The sequence below is a fragment of the Cyanistes caeruleus genome, chromosome 6, assembly GCF_971803275.1.
Source record: "Cyanistes caeruleus chromosome 6, bCyaCae1.hap1.1, whole genome shotgun sequence".
NCBI classification, from domain to species: domain Eukaryota; kingdom Metazoa; phylum Chordata; class Aves; order Passeriformes; family Paridae; genus Cyanistes; species Cyanistes caeruleus.
Window position 1 is genome coordinate 34,282,111 of NC_141706.1, and position 19,658 is coordinate 34,301,768.

At 35.7% G+C, this 19,658-nt stretch overlaps 1 protein-coding gene across 18 annotated transcripts in view; it reads right to left on the reverse strand.

The window, feature by feature from the left end:
• The window catches only part of PCNX1 (pecanex 1), an 84,286-nt gene that overhangs the window by 35,290 nt on the left and 29,338 nt on the right, over positions 1–19,658 (reverse strand). For 4 of the 18 annotated variants that reach the window (XM_086894096.1, XM_086894080.1, XM_086894084.1 and 1 more), the window contains exons 7-12: positions 17,325–17,457; positions 12,663–12,847; positions 5,440–5,530; positions 3,688–3,745; positions 1,318–1,535; positions 75–228 (exon numbers count right to left, since the gene is read on the reverse strand). In XM_086894096.1, coding sequence (XP_086750222.1) covers positions 75–228; positions 1,318–1,535; positions 3,688–3,745; positions 5,440–5,530; positions 12,663–12,847; positions 17,325–17,457 — 839 coding nt within the window. The remainder of the gene's footprint in view (positions 1–74; positions 229–1,317; positions 1,536–3,687; positions 3,746–5,439; positions 5,531–12,662; positions 12,848–17,324; positions 17,458–19,658) is intronic. The other 14 variants (XM_086894098.1, XM_086894091.1, XM_086894094.1 and 11 more) reach the window with 9 other exon arrangements.

A 19,658-nucleotide genomic window follows, 5' to 3' on the forward strand; every position in this document is an offset into this window, starting at 1 on the left:
TTAAAGCTCTAACCTACAACACCCAACTGGATTTTTATCTATTGTTTGCAGAAAGTAAAGAGAAATTAAAATACCTTCAACAGTGAGTACTGGCAACTGGCTATTACCAGGCAGAACTGGAAGACCCAAATATCCTTGAAAAAGCCCTCTATAAGAAGTACAGAGCCCAGAAATGCAACTAGAATAGCTAGGATGACAGCTAATACATTTTCAAGGATCTCACGATTCCTGTTTTAAAGGGAGAGAAAAAAAAAGAAAAAAAGGAGTTAAAGGAGTTCTAGGCATAGTTAAAGCTAACTAAGCCTAGAAAAAGCTGCAAAAGAGCAGTTAGGGTCAAAAATTAACAAGGGTTATGCTACTGGTAGCAAAGTAATTAAGAATAGATTTGAACTTGCATAGTCTGCCAGCATACTGTCCTTTAGCAAAGCTAGGAGCTACCAGGATTTCAATGACAGCTGAAAGTAGTTAGTATCTTATGGCATTTTACTTTAAAAAGTAGAAGATAACTTCAGTAGATAATTTTAGAAATAATTCAAATGTTCCACCAGGAGCACAGTCCATAACATAAGCCTATATTCAAAGCCTATCCAAGATGATTATGAGCCTATGAGAAACACAATTTACCTGTGTAAATAATCTGTCATTCACAATTTCCTAATGAAGAAACTAAAAATACTCTCGCTTGAGTAAGATATTCAAGTGGAATACAGATAATTCACTATGATACGGCCAGTGCCTTGGAACAGAATTATGAATACTCTTCCCTGGACAGAATCATGATTATCTTGTTTATTTCAAGGAGGTTCATTACTAAAATTTAAATACTCTACATGTTTCAAAAGCTGGTAACTGGAGATCGCCTTAATTTTATTCCTCTTGGTAAATGTAGCAGGGACAAGAAATCACAGTATTAAATGACTCTTGAAAAAAATGTTTTGAAACAGCAAGCAAATTCTTCCTATTTACCAAAACACTAAGTGCGTGTCAGGTTGTAGACTCTTTGAATTAATTTTCCTTCCAATCCAATGCCTAGCATTAAAGATTGGCATTAATCTTTCTATTTCACCATTCAAATATGGTACTGCCCCACTCAGGTAAAGTGAAGGTTGGTTGCCTTTTTCCATTTTTTGACTGCTAGAGAAAAAAAGGAGAGTACTCCCATTACTTTAGAAAAACTACATTCAGTATTATTCTTTCATTTTTCAGAGTACAGTAAATAAGTACCATTCTCTAAGGATAGTTTTATCATCTTTATTATAGTTTAGTAAATGTTTTCATCTTTGCTTTCTGACATCTGGTAATGTACGAGGATCTCACCTATCAAATAAAGCCAGAAGAGTTAATCTATCAAAATTGATGCTAATCCAAAGTTTAGGCAGGATCCAAAAGCGATAGTACTGCTTGACTTTTTGAGCTGCTTCCTCTTGAGGTTGCATGTGGTCCTGAAGGTCAGGGCTCAGGTCAATATCTTGCTGCTCAAGCAGATCTGTATCCATTGTTAGCAGCCTGTTCAACCTGATCTGAGGAAGAGAAAGCTAAAAGAAAGTTAGTATTAACAAAAGCTTGCTTATATGAAATCACTGTATTATACTGAAAATTACTTTAAAGAAAATTGCCAGAACTCTTTAGTTTCACTTTTGAAGAATTACATGTTAAGCATTGTCACAGGCTCCTACTTACTTTTTCTGTCCTTAGTGCACATGAATAGGACTAGCATACATAGTTTGCATACAACACAACTATGTCATTTCAGCATATGCCTTACTTCAAATGAATGTGTCTTCTAAGCACATTATCCCATTTACTCTGAAAACTTCAAATTTGAAGACTAGTAAACTGATACATGGACAACACACCACAAGAATAATCCAATTATGAATTTAAATAAATTACAACACATTTCTTATAGTGAGCTAATCTGCATGCAAATCCATGCTGAATGGTTCTTTTTGCATGACAAAGCAACATACTCGTGCACCAGTGGTCAAATTCAAACTCACTGAATCCAGAATACACTCAGAAATGAACCAAAAGAAAAGCTCTGCCCTAAACAGTCAAGTACTTTTTATGACTATACTTATATTTATGATACAAGTATTACTTATTCTGTAGTTTGTTTAGCATTCTCATGAAAATCACAGTAATACTAACAACCATGAAAGACAATTAAGAAGAGTACTCAATGCTAATAAGATACTATAGTACATGTGTATTGTCTAATCCAGTTTCTAAATTTCATTAACAGGCCAAGAAGCACCTTGATATACTGGCCTTTATACTTAGGCAATATAATTGTTAAGATGTCCTTTAATGAAAAAGCTTCACAAATGTGTAGTGCAAAGAGCAAAATTTCAATATTCATGCCACCTTCAAGTGTCAAAACGACAGGTTTAGTGTTTGGAGGGGCTTTTTTCCTACAATTACCTAAGTTTCAACAAACAGTCATCTAAGTTTCTAACATTCAATTTCTTGATTTATATGATGTTTTCCATCACTCCTTAAATCGTCAGTGTACTTAACTATGCTTAGGCAGCTTTTCCTTCCTAGAAAAATACTTATGAAAAAACAAGCAGGAACACTTCCTTTCTAAAGGCATTTCAAAAATACAAACCATACTATTAAAGGTAAGCTGTGTTAGAAAACAGGTCCCTTTTTGACCATTTTAAAAAAACTTAATTTCTTAAAAGGTAGAATCAGCATAACATGCATGACACTAATAATAAATTTCAGTGGAAATTTCCATTTAGGTGCATGGGCTGTGCTTTTACAGTCACAAATTTGCCTTAAAACAGAATCATTCCCTCCAATGGGACTACATTGGCAAACCAAAAGAAAAGAAGTAATGCAGCCTCTTTTCTAAAGGCTACATGTTGAAGGGGAACTGTGGAAAGCAAAGTTCCTCTAGCACTCACCAAGTTTAAAAAGCACATTCTTGATGAAAAGCATGGTCAGGCAAATGGAGGTCTCTTACTCCCCTGCCAAATCCTGAAGCTGTATTTCATTTTCCCCTCTTGATTAGGCCATTAGGTACTTCAACATACTTTTCTCTGATTTTCCATCTTATGAATCATGACCATTTGCACTGTTTTCATAACATATGACTTCAGAATCAAGAGTGCAGGTATGACTGGACTTGACAATAATACAGAAGCTTTGAGATCATAAAACTAAGGAATTAGAAAGCTATTTGCAGTATGAAACAGTGTAAGCTGCCCTGTTTTATCAGTCACTCCCTGCATATAAGTTGAAATTTTTTACAGCAGACTCCAATGACAGATTTCTAAATTCCTTTCAGGGAAATTATTCAAGTAAAATTTCTTTTGGTCACAACACAGTATTTAGTCTTTCTGCTGCCTGCTAACCTCAGTAATGCATGGAGGAAAACTCCAAATTACACATTATCTCTGGAAACTTTTACAAGGTATCTTAGAACATTCAATTTCTGTGTTTTTAAATCGCTAGGTTTTAGATCAGAGGAAACCAATTAGGTTTTAAAGTGCTATGCAAAAAGATTAATTTCTATTACATATGAAGACACTACAATACTAAATATTTTCTCTTCATTAATCCAGACAAAATTCTTTCATATGAACAGAGAACTATCACACAGAATGATTAATCAGTGCTACAAAGTTGGATAGTCTTCTGATTCTTTGCATGCTTTAAAAATAAGTAAGAAAAACTTACTAGATCATGTGGATAAAAGCGAACTGAGGTAGAACTCGATACGTGAGAGTCCGTGTCACTATAAGAACAGGGAAAATACTTCAGATTATAAACTACATTTTATTTCAACAGGTTGCTCTAACATTCTAATGTCCCAAATTAATTTTGATACCTTGTGAATTTTATGTAAGTATCCTTAAGTTTTCCCTTCAGTCACTTATTAGAAATGCAAGTAGCCACGTAGTCTCATGTATTGTGGTACATTCCACAGCTATAGTAAGCCAAAAGACTCTTGAATCTTACCCTTAATAACATTTTCTCAACACCCAGTCCCTAAATTGTTGAAAAAGAACTTCAATGATAGCCATTATTTCACTTGAAAAAACAAAAATATTTTATAAGCTGTTAGATACTGGTTTGTAAACATACATCACATCTCCAAAGAAGTGCAGAGGCCGCTAGGTGTCCACATGCAGTTTCTCTTAACTCTATAGTGTTTTTACCGAGATACCAAAACTGCCAAAAATATTACATACTTAATACAAGTAAAGTGAGCTACTTAAACTGCTTTTGACAAACTTAACTGTTATTTAAAGTTAAACCTCTGGTAAGAAGAGCAAAATTACTTGGCAATTTCCATTCATTAGAGACGAAGAGAAATTTCTCTTACTGTATGAGAGTCCATATCCAACCATTGCTTTTTCCCCCAATTTTGGATAGCTTTTGGATGTTTGTTTTCCATGTAAATCACATGGTTGTAAGACTTGTATCAAATTTATGCAACTTTCCTTCAGTTCCTTGCCTTAAGATAAAAACATTCTTTGTTATCAATTTTACTTCACTGAAACTCAAGTATTCTCTACAGCCAAGATCTGATTATCTGAAGTGGCCAGTTTGTTCCTTCCATTAGCACATACAACTTCAGAACAGCAGCCATCAGCAAAGCCATTGCATCTGGAACATGCAAGCAGCAGAGGCAGGGATTGGCAGCTTTGTGGAAGGAATGCAGAACTTTTTGTCAAAGTTCAAGTCTACAAAAGGCACTTGCATACTCTCACAAGAAAGATTTCAAGATGGGACGTTTTATATTCATTACTCCATAATTCCAAGTGCTACACCTACATGTGGTAGGAATTACAGCATTCAGCACGGCGCAATAGCTGAGCAGAGCAATTCTACATAGTGAAGTAGATTTGGGGCAGGTGGGAAGCCACAGGAGGTTTTGGGTTGATTTTCTTTCTTCTACCTCCTATCCCTTCAGAGAAAGGAAGGACATCTTTCCCATAGTAGATGAACTTCCCAGTATGTAGCTGGCTATTTCAGCTGCAAGTCAAATTTTAATCTCAGGCATGTTAACACTTCCATGGTACTGTTTGATGTCATCTATGAACTTGAGAATAAATTTATCAGTTTACAATGGCTTCACAATTGGAAGTTCAATAGCCATTATGGTCAACAGCCACTTACTTTCTCAAAATTGGGTTACATTCTTTAACAAAGACCTTCTATAAGCCAACAAAAAATGCATTCGTCAAGTTCTCAGTTTGGAAGTGTACTGCTTAAGCTAATAGTAGTCTTTATATTCTGAGATAATAGTTAACTTAATGTCATCTTCTAGTAAAAATCACTTGGGTCACAAAAGTATAAGTATATGGTTAAGGTATTGTATTGGGCTTTTTAGTCATCCATACTAAATAACCTTTTAAAATTAAAATAAAATATTGGGTTGCAGTAAGACAAGAATCATCACTCTTGACTGGCCTTCACACACACCAGATGTTGGATGCTCTTCTTGCAGCTGGCTCAAAGTTCACAAGTGACATGTCGCAGCCCCCTGTCTCGTAGAGCGTAGAACTGAACTTACCTATTAAAGAAAAGTTCAAAACCAGGTCAAAATTTCCTCATGTTTCATCCCATTGGCAGCAACTTCTATTCATTAACTTACTACAGAGATCAATTCAGATATATATATTTACATCAGTGTCAAAATATAAAATGTGATTACACATGAATGCGTCACCAGTGCAGAGATTAGCTACAGAGTTGTCTTTTGTACCATTTTACGTAACATTTACACTGTAATTGCAGTCCCAAATTAAAGAGTTTGTATTTACAAGATGCCACCATTAACATAAGAGGACAGCATAAGCCCTTTTTTCCCCTTGGAGAATAACCACATGAAAAACTTGCAGTGACCAGCTTCATCTCTTCCCCACCCCCAACAGAACCATCAGTAAATGATTCACTATCAACATTTAAGAACAGTAACTACAACAGAGATAACCCAAGTATCCTGAAAAAAATTATTTTCAGAAGTCCATGTCTATTTGAAAAGAAACACGAAGACTGAAAGAAGTGGCTAGAGATGCTTCATAAGTTAACTCAGAAAACTCAAAAAAGGAACATAAAACAGATTTATTCTACAAGCTAGAAACAAATGCTTCAGTGTAACAAAGGACTGCAAACTAACTTCTTAGATAAACCATTTGGACTTACTTCCAAAATACAAAACTTTGAAAAATGGCCAAAGATTATAGCTTAACTACATTACTCTCAATCTTTTCAATCTTTCACCCTCCTCCCAGCATTGGCCTGATCAGAGAGATCAGCATTGCAATTTTCCCTGAAGGCCAGGTTCAATATATTTCATCTTCAAATGCAGGGAACCCGGTTTTGAAACTGATCTCATGTGAAATAATCTGCCAGCTTCTCCATCTCTTCTAGCTTAAAACCCCCTTCTTAAGTTATGATGCAAAACACGCAATATTCCCAAGATCAAGATTATATAAACATAAGAAAAAATCCTACTCTGGAGCATGTGAAAAAAAACCTGTATACACCTCTCAGCTGTATGTCTTGCAGCTTTTCCTTCTGCTGATACAAGATACCAAGCAGACCTCCCAGAAATACCTAACAAGATGAGAGCTTCCAATCTTTCCCACTTCTGTGAGAATGCAACCTGCTTCTAACACCATGGATTTTGAATATTTTTTTTAACACAATATAATCCTGCTCCAGCTTCTCTTCAGATCCACAGACAATTAAGTTTGATTCAGAAACATCTGAATCTTAGCAGGTTAAATCCCTCAAACTAGATGCTTAAAACCAGTGAAACAAAGCAAAAAATACTGGTACATTGAAAATATCTTCATAAAGCTTTCTACTCTCAGAAGGAGCACTTCAGATGAACCAGGCAAATACCATAGATGTGCTCAGAGCTATCATTGTGACAAGACAGTCCCCTTCAGAGCTCAGGAGGCACGAACAGCATGCGCTGGAGCTCAGTAAAGCAGCAGCCCTCCTCGATTCAATTACATCTGCCACAGACGTAAGGACAAAGCTCACTTGTTAGGGCTTTTTCCTCAATGGATAAGATTTTAACAAAGTCCTTTAGCTGATTATCTTTTGGTTTTTCAATGCAGGGTGTAGTGCACAGTTGACACTGAAGCTTCCAATTTAAGCTAGTAGGTAACATTGGAATCTTCCCACAATTAATAAAAAACATTGGTTACAAAGGTTTATTTCTTAACTACATCAATAAAGAAGTTTCAAGAGCAAACATGGAGATACTGGACAATACAAATACACTTCAGGTTCTATTCAGGGCAAAAATGTGCATAAATTATTATGAATAAATCTCCTGGGCAACCAGCCATTAAAAAAAATAAAAAAAGTTTGGGTTAAATTCTTTATAGTTTTGCATTACTGAATAGAGATACTGGAAATCAAACTTTTTAACTCTTAATGAAATTCTAGTCACAGAAGTTAGAATATACTACTTGGACATGTAATTTCCCCTTCCCTTGAGCTGAGAAAACACATCAAATATTTATTTCAGAAGTTTACTGAACTATTATACTCTCTCATATCTACAGTTCCCCTGTCACCCAACTTATGAATGCGTTTTGATAGTAAATCTATCAAAATTTACTGCATTTATATTGCTCCTCTAAGTACTGCACTGAGATATAACGAACCTGATTAATACAGGTAGCAAACAAACAGAACACTTAATTCCCATGGTTTATACACAAACTACAAAAAGGACTCAGGATATGTCAGCCTTGCAATTTACCCACCTACTTAAATACACTTCCTACTGAAAGTTAGTTCCCTGGCAAGCAAAGCACAGCTTCACATTAAACCAAAATCTTTTTCTGCCCCCTTTTATTGTTTTTCCTTTCCCATTTTTGATTTAGTTTGGTTTTGTTGTTCTGTTGGGTTTTTTGGTTGGTTGATTTTTAAAAAAAGATTTTTCAGAAAAGCCTCAACTCATTCAGTAGAAAAGCTGACTGGACTGTTCATTGCTATTGGTGACACAAACTCCAAAGTGTGACTGGAGATAGTATGTCTGTACTACAAAATCCTTAAGTTTTCAATTCTGTGAGATAAGAACAACTTCCTCACAACACACAAATTCTAACAAAGAATTTCAATACTTAAGATTCAATACATATGGATATACCCAGCATTTTTATTTACTCTAGTGACTCTCTCCTACTCCTGTCTCCCACAGCATTCTCCTGGGATACTCGGAACAGCATCACATTAAATAAGCCTAGGAATGTATTTTCTCTCTCTGAAGCCTGTAGCTTTATCAAGTTGTGAGCAAATGGGAGACACCAAAGATTATTGCAAATTATTATACAGAAAGTGCAAATCAAGAAATAGCACATTTGCCAACTCAACAAAAATGTCTAACTTCCCTGGACACAAAAAAGACATGTACGTTCTTAGCAAATTAAAGTCACCCAAAAATATTCAATTTGGACCAGGTTACAATAACGAACAAAGACACTGTGATACTCAAGCACACAAATCCAAAACACATCTTCATTCTGGCATGGAGAGGAAAGACAAATATGTGTTCTTTGAAGCAAAAGACCAAAATTCCTCATCATCACATACAGACACAACCATGTAACAGTTCACACTGTAAAAACTCATATTCCCACAGTTAAGGGCATCAACAGGCAACAGCAACAGGCTGACAAGCTTACACAGACAAATCCTGGAAGACTTAAATGGCTCAGGATCTAACTAGAATGGTGCTCTGATGGTTCCCTCAGCTAAGTTATCTTCAGTTTGCTTCCCAGTTTAACATCTAATAAATACTACTTTTTTATTTCACACCTCTCTGACTACTTCACATGCAAAGTCTTACAGATATGTTGAAATTACATCATCATTCAATCAATATATATGTATCTTCTGCTTCAGTTGATATGTTTTAAATCCTAGTTAGCAAAACCAAAGTAATCAGAATTTGACTATTTGGTAGACTGCTAGGAGCTTTATTTGCAAAGTTCAAAATTCTACTGTTAGCTATGGTATGAAGACGTATGTATTTTTAGTTAGAACACTTCAAAGTAGTTCATTTTTTGTTCCAATATCAAGTTTGTCAAGAGCAACTTACCTATTAGACCAAATTCCAGACTACAACATAGATATTTTCCACAGGAATAAGGGGAAGTGAATATTTATTTTCTACATGGACCTTTGCACATGCTCCTACATCCATCCCAAATAAATTACAACAATTTAATTATCAAAAGATACTGTGTAACTCTTCTAAATTAGTTTTAATCAAATAAGTAACCAGGGTATACATTTATCTTTACATAAAAGTTTTGATATTCAAAACCATTCAGCTGCCTTCATAAATTAAAATACTTGAAACTGAAAGATTATTGCTTGTTACAACCAGAAGTCCACCATAGCACCACAATTATCTTGTAAAGCTCTAGATGAGCAGTTCTCTTCAAGTACAGAAGCAATTAAAAAAATACAATAATCTAGCTAAGGACAAGAGTTTGTTATTTTACCCGAGCTTCAGACACTGGGCATCTGTTCTACTAACTCAGTACCTGGATTCCTAACTATTTCACAAATTCTAATTGAATTTAATCTTCACTGCAAGGGCTGAAAAACCCCACTTACCTGTCTAAAGAATCAGATATTAGTGAGAACAAAAAGCATCAATACTGCCACACTCCACTCTAAAAACTCTCATTCATTTAAGTCACAGCACATGTTTTGCTGCTTTTGAGATTTGTATTATATCAATCCTGCCTATAATCATGGCATTTCGTTTGCTACATTTCCTTTCTGTCCTGCATTCCTTCTATGATTTAATTCATGTTTAATGCTCCATTATCAAGCTCCTTTTCCATCCTTTCAAGTTCACCCCCCTCTTCAACCTTCCAACAATATAACTGTTAAAAATCTTCCTCCTTTGAACCTGGAAGACTGAAGATAATGCCTCAAAGCATCTCTTGCCTTATTCCCGGGGCAATCCCCAGTTAAACATAACTGTATCATCACCAGACCAGGTGCGGGACAGGTATAATACAGTGAGCCTCATCCTACGTAAAATAAGTCACCACAATCAAATACACAGACAAGAAACTTTAAAGCAAACAAAACCAAAAATTGCGTGTCTTGTTAAGTGCTACAACTTGATATCAGCATGAAAAGAAAAAAATGTAGAAGCAGATAGTGCACTGGTAAAGGAAAACATGAGCCCTGTAAGTGAGGGCTTTTAAAGTAAATGAATACGAGCCCTGCCTGCCTTTCCAAGAGGATTTGAATTAAGGAAATTAACTCTTATATGCACTGAACAGATACATATAACCCCATCTATGTTTGATATTTTGAGTTGGTGAAAATAAGTTTTTTTTTCCATATATTTCCCTAGCCACTATTTTCAAGATTTTTTTTTTTTTTTTTTTTCCACCATGGGCAGTCACAATGATTTCCACAGCAAAAATGGTCATATCTCCTTCATTGCTTTGATTTTTATTCTGATGCTGATCAAGAAAAAAACAAACTACTACCTTCTCCCAACCCAAACCACAGAGAATCTAAAGTAACATGGTCATATTTCACAGTAAGGTATCTTGGGATAACCTAGCAAAACCAAGAGCCTTAGACTCAATGGAAAGAGAAAAATAGTCTTAGTTCATCCCCAACTGAGGGTTTAAAAAAAAAAAAAACCAACAAAAATACCCCAAACAAACTAACCATGTACCACTTGAAAGATACTTGAAAGATACTCTCTTGTCAGGCCTGGTTAAGCAATCTCTCACACAAAAGCATGCACCATTTTGCCAACTATTTTGCTCTTAAACAATAGCACCTGTTCCACAAAACCTGCTACACAAATTGAAAAATTTGATTTTCCTAAAATAACCCAAGAAGATTCTGCCTGTAATAGCTCCTTTCTCTCAAAGTATTTGAAACTAGATGCTCAGAGTCTCAAAATTGGAAACAAATCCCTATTATACATCAGGTTTCTATCTAGCAAATCCTAGAAGTTTTGTGCCTCCCAAAGACAACATGGTGTCCCATATACTGTAAACACAGTACAGGAAAAGTTACAGAAAAACTGATTCATATGAATATCTGAAGACTCTAACGTACAAAAAATGCAATGAATATGACTTTTTCGAGAGCCTGAATGCCATGCTGAATTTTATCTACGATCTACTTTGATTTCTGCTAGAGCAAATAATATAAGCTCTTAAATAACATAGAACTAGACTGCATATTAAATGACAAATTCTACAGAATTCAGCTGTGTTATTTCGGGTAAGATGAACCAAATCCTTCAAATAAATAATGGCAGCCTCAAGAATACAGCTCAACATTAACTTTGGTCAGATATAACCTGTATAGCAGTTTCAGAGTTATATTTGAAATATATTTTTTCCAAGTAAGAGTCCAAATTAAATAAAGAAAATGGGTTTTGTGTTACAAGCTTTTATAGTTGAGAGAAACATAAAAGCACTGAAATTGAAATAATAACACTTGTATCTAGAAAAAAGTAAAGCAACAGAATCTACAACAAAAATTATTAAATAACTAGATCATGTGAATTTTTTACATCTGTAGTTTAGTCTTATAAAACATCTCAGAGTAGGTCAAGGTAGCTGTCAGTTTTGCTTATATTCCATTTTTCCTTATACCGCAGCTAGACGATGCAGAAGAATGAAGACTCAGTCAAACTCACATTTAAAGGGTTACCACAGACTGGCAACTCACTGAATCTTCCCCTCTAGTGAGGTAAGACAACTCATTTATCTTTTAGTACTGGTTTACAGAAAAATCTGAAACAAATGTTTTGTCAGTGTTCTGATCAAACTTGTACTTTCAGGTTATTGCAGCCAACAGCTGCTCAAAATTCCATCACTAATAATTGTCAGCGCTCAAGATGCCCATTTTAATAATTCAAGGAAGAGTTATATATTAATAATGAAGTCATAAGTAATTAGGGCCGTATATAGATAGCTGCAAAGATCCCTGACAGGAATTTTTCCAAACCTGCCCTCTGCACTATGTGGCAGATCAGTCATTTATTATGACCATGTTAACTTCTTCCTAGCAATTTTATTAGCTGCACAGGAGTTAATTAAGAACTTAATAATCAGGAATATTACATAAAATGGACCATGAAGAATGAAAAGCTCTGGAAAATGATGACGTTTGACATACCAAAGAGTCCAGATTTACTTCCAATACAAAGCTCCTAAATTAAGGTGTACATTAAAAGCAAAGCATTCATTTATGTAAGTATTTCTTTTTTGAACAACAGGTAAACAACTAATCTAAAAAAGGTAAGATCAAGAATTCCTAGGAGCCATAACAAATTGGTTTTTTTCAAGAACCAGAAGATGCCCAAAGTCTGCTCAACTGCCTGCAGGACCATAGGAAAGATTTATTACTTGTGTTACATTGTTTAAATCAAGAAAGTTCTCACATCATCATTACTTGCATCTATGCCTCCATATTTCCCATCATTCATTTGTTACAGAAAGTGCCTGGAAATGTGATTGAAAAAGGCAACAAATGGATGAGCAATATGGCCTTCCTAGAAACACAGCTACAAGATTAAGAAACAAAGCTCAGGTTAGCTGATTTGCACTGCATATTGCATTTCCAATAAATCTGCTGTATTAAAACTTCCATGTCACCAAGGTTACATAAGGCCTGCATACCAAGTTCATCGTGCAAACTGCTACCGCCTACAGCAGATGCAGTGGCATGTGATGCTTCTAAGTGGACACTCCCATTTCTCACCAGCAAGGAGGCGCTAGCGCCGGGCACAGCTGCCTGGGAAGGGGGGCGGGACTGCACTCTGACCTGGGAGGAGCACTGCTGGCCTTGCTGACCATCTTGAAGGCTACGAGAAAACACGCATTGGGCATACATTACCAGGAAGAAGTGAAAAAGAGCCAGAAGTGAAGTAAAACAAGATTTTTCAGTTTAAAGAGGAAAACTTTTTTTTTTTTTAAGTGTATAGTAGCATTAAGCAGCCAACAGTTAGGGTTAAAGTAACCCCTAAATTTTGTGTAACAGTGTTTAGGCCCTAGTTACATCAGTAATCTAGAGATACTGTTCCTGCCAACTTCTTAGAAGTAGTACTGCTTTCAAAGATCTCCCCACGTCGTCCAACAGGTATATTCTTCTGAGTCTTAATTTGTAGGTGCAAAAGCAAATTACTGATGCTTAGTTTAAATACAGACTAACCAGAGGTATCACCTATATTTACACTGACTATTCCAGTCTTCTCACAATAGCTGGGGTTCTTTTTGCTTATTCAAGTATGACCTGATCAGCTGTTTAGGGCTTTTTTGTTAGTCACAGAGACATTACCCTTCTTATTATTAATCCACACTAACTAGGAAACATCTTTAGGCTTTGTTGATAGCCATATAATATCACAGACCTTGTAGATAACTGAAGTAATACATTTGGATTCAGAATTACTTCAAACATACTAAGACTCTCTATAGAAAGTTATTAATTGGCAAAAGTTGATTCTGAAGCTACTTTGAAGATACAGAAAAAACTTTATTACTCACCAAAACACAGGTTTTAAAAGTCAACCTGGCTTTCAGAGAAATTTGTATATTTATAGGCATGAGTAGATAATGTTTCAAAAATGTTAATTCTCCTCTTCACAAACTTCCAATGCAAAATTACTTTATAAAGCTATTTACCAAAGTTAAGATTTTTTAAACAGCTTGTTTAATATTAGGTATGACAGTGTCAGAGTACATGATGCTTACAGCTGATATCGTACCATCTTTGCAAGAGCAGTTTTATCCTTTATTTTGTGTATTTAAAGAAGTTACATTGTACAGTCATTAGCTGAGGCATTATCTTAGGTAAAAGATTTTCTATTTTAAAGACTGAAAAACAGCTTAAACACTGTTTTGAAAAACAATATGTATCACCTGTTGCTTTTAACATTTCAATGTTTACAGCATGATGCTGGAGTTGGCAAATGAGGCAACTAAAAAAACAAGATCTTACTAAGAGTTGAAGGGTTATATCTGATGTACTTGCTTTTAACAGTATTTTCTACATCATCTACTTTTCAGTTCTTTTGTTAGAGCATCACTGGAAAACAAAATATGGATATAAGAATAGGTGTTAAGAAAAGCTCATGCAAACTAATGCAGACATGCACACAGCTCAGGAAGAAAAGAACTGCAATTCATTATTTATTGTGTTCTAACATTTTAATCTGAGATTTAAATTCAGTATTTTGCTGCAGTATACAAGGTTTTCCGTGAGCTATGCAGCAACAAAAGCCCTAGGGAAGGTCACAGATGTGCCAACCTTCACTGTCTTCCTTAAGCAACACCAATCCAACTACCAGTAACCAAGAGGTTATTACACAGCTGCCACAACTAAAAAGTCCCACCAAAATATCCATGGCAACCAATTGTAGAATATGCAAAAAATATGTTTATTCTCTGCCTCATTATTATAAGAATAAAATTCTGCTTCATACATTCACTTACACACATGCATACACCATTGACTACATGGGATGCCAATGAACACTCATTTTTTAAGTGCCCAAAACACTACTGACATTTAGACAGGACAAAAGCAGGGGTGGACGGTGTTTTATGGTGCATTTTGGGTTTGCTTTTTAGGTTACCAGGCATAATAATCTTGTGTCTAATTTAGCATCAAACCAGCAGAATTTGCTAGACCAGGTTGGACTTTCCTACCACTGCCAAAGACACACATATATAATGTCATAATGCCACTGTCTATTTATGAAATATTTCAGAGAGGAAGTGAAAAGTAATTGCAATCATAGATAGAAAACTGTAAATGATATCAGGTTTAACTCAACAGGTCCTAGGGAACATTCCCCCAACATCCTGTTTTAGGACAGAGTTACAAAATTAGAGATTAAAGTTTTCCTGGCAAGAGTAAGAAACACATAACATCAGGGCAACTAAAGATTAGTAAATCTAATATTCTTAGAAGTTTAATATCTGAAGTCATAGATTAGCAATATCAGAACCTAGACCAGGGCAACTCACCAACAGCATACAGGAGTGATTTCAGTACAATTATAGTGATATTTTGAAAACTTCTCAGTGGTGACTGGCTAAAAATGTCTCTACATTTCATCACATTTGCTCCTTAGGCATGATTTCTTTAAAATCTTTCTTAAGGGTTTCCTTCTTCCAGTAAAACAGAATTTACATTAAAATTAAGATACCCGTAAAGGAAAGGGGGTTTTTAGACTGTTCACCTAGAAATTAAAATACTAATACACATTTTTTTCAGATACATTCTACAGTTGATAGCTCAAATTGAATCTGTGTCAGACAAATATGAAACACTTAGCTGTTTGGTTAGACTACGGCAATATAACTCCACTCCAAGGGACAGTCATTTAGCATCATGAAAAGTACTTCGAGTAAATTAACCTCAGTAAGTATTCAATTCTGAATACATTTATATTATAAAGTATTTTTGATAATGTATGTCATTATGTTAGAGAAGTAAAGCGAGCCGTTTTGGTTGTTTTTTCTAATTTAGAACAGAACAAATTTAGATAACAAAGATGCTTAGAGGAAATCCAAGGCTAGAATATTTAATCTGCTTTTTTACCCTTGAACATCTTGCCTGATTCAAGAGTTACTCCCACTTCACAAAGTGAAATTCATGATGCACAAAGTTCATGAAGTTACTTCAAAGTCTGTCACTGAAGTCAAGCTTAAGCCATGGGAACCTTAATGACTGCACTAGCGTGTGGAAATGCGGCAGCTGTCAACCAGTTTAAAACAGAGTCCTTTACTTTCCTTACTTTATACCTACATGAAAGAAAACACTGTTTTCTAACTAATACACAGTTAAGAAGCTTTCATTAGTCTGCACAACCTCTTATGCTGCAATACACAAAGCTGCACTACCCTCCTTTATTTAAAAAAAAAAAAAAAAAAACGGAAAACAAAAACAGAGGCAAGTGAAGGCAATCAGGTAAAGCAAAAGTGATCTGAACGAATGCGAAGTTTTATCATCCTTCACTATGAAACAAAGCACTAGCTTCAAGTTTAACACTCTATGTTCAGCAAGACCAAAAGCTTAAAAAAGAAAAACCTGAAATTACATAATTGCTACTTCATACCGCACTAGACACTAAAAACACACCTAACTAGTTTCAGTCCTTGATATGACAGGTGTCAGTCCCTCGTCTGTTAGATTTCTAGGTACCATTCTTGCACTCCCCCTGCCTGAGGAAAATTTGCAAACATAAGTCTTCAAATATTTTAGTGGTGTGACAAAGATGACAATTCCTCTGCCATTCTCGACTGTAAAGTATTTTCTTTTTATTTGTTCAGTTTCTACAGCTTTTCCTAGTTAAAAAAATTACATAAATATTCCCAAAACACAAAAACAGTTTAACATACAAAGGATGGTCATTGAGAATATATAACATATGCAGTTACTCCTACGTATTTATCATGTAACTGAAGGAAGAATTACTTCAATACTGACAGGGGACTGTTCCTTCTACAGGCCATGTTCTCCTCACAGATTCTCAAATACCATAAGGAACCAAGAAACTGAAAGACTTAAAACACAAGTCTAAAAACTTATTGTGGCTGCTGTTTCTACTGTTCAGGCTGATAGATCAAACTGAACTGCTGCATGTAAATCACTAGGCTCAGCATTGAAAACAAAGTGGCTAGTTTTCAACTAGCTGGGGGACTCCTGAGATAGATGTATACAGTACATTTTAAACATTGCCAAGGCATGCAAAGTGCCACACAATTAGATTTAATACTAAGCAATACTGGGCATATTACTCCATTATTTCTCTTTTGCTGTAAAAAGCTGCATGATCTTCATAAAGGTTTACCTGTATTTTATATTTGTAGCCTATGTATGTATTAGCTCTTTATAAATGTCTGTCATTTTGCTTATCTCCCACAGTCTACAAATGTGATCACAGTACTAGTCCCTAATACTTACATTCTTCAGGAAAAGAAAACCAAAATGGGGAGTGCTGATACTATTTTCTTGGGTTTCTCTTGTTTATTGGAAGTAAAAGTTTCTAAAATTTTTGATAAAAACCACTGAGGCTAAGTTTGTTAGCAGTAGTTAATTTTTATATCAATCTGAAAACAGCTGCAACGTGTTAGAGACTGACTATCCTGTCCATTTTTAAAATAGTGCCACATATACATGCACAATTCAACAAGCCCACAGTGACATGCAGTGACAGCTCAAGGTTATGGTGGGGAAAGAAGTAAAAAGTGCTTTTCTGGCAACACTGGTGGGTGTGGGGAAGTGGTCTGCTGCATGCATGCTAAATATGGTGGAACATTTAGATACCCTACCTGAGGGGTGATCCGATGAGCAATGTAGGAGGGGTAGGGTTACTCCCTGCATTGTGCCGGCGTCGTACTGCCTGACGCCTAAATGTGCTGCGTTCACGGCGAAATGTGACAGTCTCCTCGCTGGCTTGTGCTGCTGCATCAAGACAGACTTCAGGTCAAATAAGAACCCATCCTAGTTACGTACACAGTAACTTAAGTCTCCTTTCTTCCCTCTGACCCTCCCCAAGTTAATGAACTTGACTCACAACAGAAGTAGCTTATGCCCTGACTGTTCAAACAGGCTGCCTCAACACAGGATCACAACACACAATTATTAGCAAAAATCTTTGTGGCCGGGGGAGTGTTCTTGAATATACAGCTTACTTTTTTTTACCCCACAGATCCAAACAGCCAGGTTGCAAAAGAAGTTGGATATCCCAAATCTTTTCCATTTACACATGGCAGGAAGAGACATCTGATCTCACCCTTTATCTCATTGAACAAATAATTAAGTAGCCTGAAGGACAACCTAGCAAAGTTGTCTACCACTTCTCACCATAGTCTTCTCAATTTTATAACTTCTGCCAAATAGGTAGGGTTGATGTTAACCTCATCACAACTCTTTCAGGGGACAAGTAAGAATAGCTTTTTTTTTTTCCTCTCAAGCATCAAGGGATACATGTTGTTCCTTCTAGACTTGTTACAATATAATTTACAGAGGTAGGAGATTGAGAATAAGTGAGAGAGTAACTTCTTTTTAAGGACCAATGGTTTTGTTATTTCAACTCCCCAAATAAAAGGGTTGGCTCATTTATAAAGCAACACTGTAAAAAACAGTTTGTATGTACTCAAGGGATTAAAATATTCATCCACACATTATGCCCCAAAATCCACCTGGGGTCCCTAAACTCTACAGTCTGAACAGTTTCAGATTTGGACTGCTTCATGGTGTGTCTATCATCTGAGAAATCTTCCTCCTGAGCCAAGCGAGCTCCTAGCCAATTTGAATGCAGAGCACTAAAGAGCTCAAATGAATGGGCCACAGAGAAAATAGTTTTGGCAGGCAAGTAGAGGACAAAAAAAAAAATTAAAAAAAAATGACATTAAGTCAGTGCAAGAGTGTCATAATCTTGACAGGGAAGTCACAACTTTGTGGCCAAGAAGCCTGTTACTAGAGTGAAAAAAAACAAGAACTGTGTCAAACAGAAAAAACAAACACCTCCTCTCTCCCCCCACAAAAAAAACCCCACAGAGAACAATGGCAGGAATACTACAGGCAGAGCAGCCCATATGCACTTCAGCACACCTGAAGTTACAACACTGCTGCCATTAAGCTTTCAACACTTACAGCAAAGATTCTAATGCTTGTCTACAGGGAACAGCAACCTATTGCAACCTACTACGGTTGTGTACTACTGCCATAGCTCAAGCAATAAAGGCTGAAACAAGAGTGTCATTCACTCATGAACCACGGGTTATCAAATGAATTCTGTAGCTGAAGCTTCAATTTATAGTTTGATTTAAAAAAAAACAAGCTACATAAAGAGATATACTTTAACACCAACATTCAAGCTACATGCTTGGTAATTTCATTACCAAAACTACAGAAGGGCAACCCTAATTCAGTTCTTTCCTGTACTTTCAGGAAAACCAGGAATTTGCTTGTTCTCTCCTCATCCCTCCACAAGTGTTTTTACAACTTTAAGCATCAACAGATTATACTACCTTTTCAGGGTATTTCAGCAGGAATTCAGTAAGCTTCTCCTGTGGTTCAATATACAGCTTTATTTTAATACACTGCCTAGCTTCTTTAAGCATTTCTTTGCAGCTCTCATACTTGAAGAACAAAGCAAGTGAACCACTAAACAAGACAGACTGAATCCTGACACACGAGGATACTAAAAACTTAAACTGTTTAAAAACAGTTAAAAACTGTTTAAAAAAAACCTACCCATTAATTTTGGACGACAATTTCTAAAGCTCATTTTTTTCTAGGATAGACATCAGCATAAAATAATTCATATTTACAACATAGTTTCCACTGAGTTCAGATGCAAAAGCAATTCTGGTAATCAGACCATGTATTTAAACACTATGAAATAAGGAACAGTGACTAGTCTTAACTGAAATGCAAATATCTGAATTACCATTAAGATGGTAAACATCAACACTGCTTCCTAATTACTACTTGCAACTACATAGCAAAAGCAGAATTCAAGCGCAATTTTTTAGGGCAGCATACTTAACACTGACAGATATCTGTTTTTCTTTAGCAAATCTCATCTTCTTCAGTAACTGAAGTAGAGACTATGAAAACATGATGGGTCCTCCCTATATAGCTCAAATTTATCAATA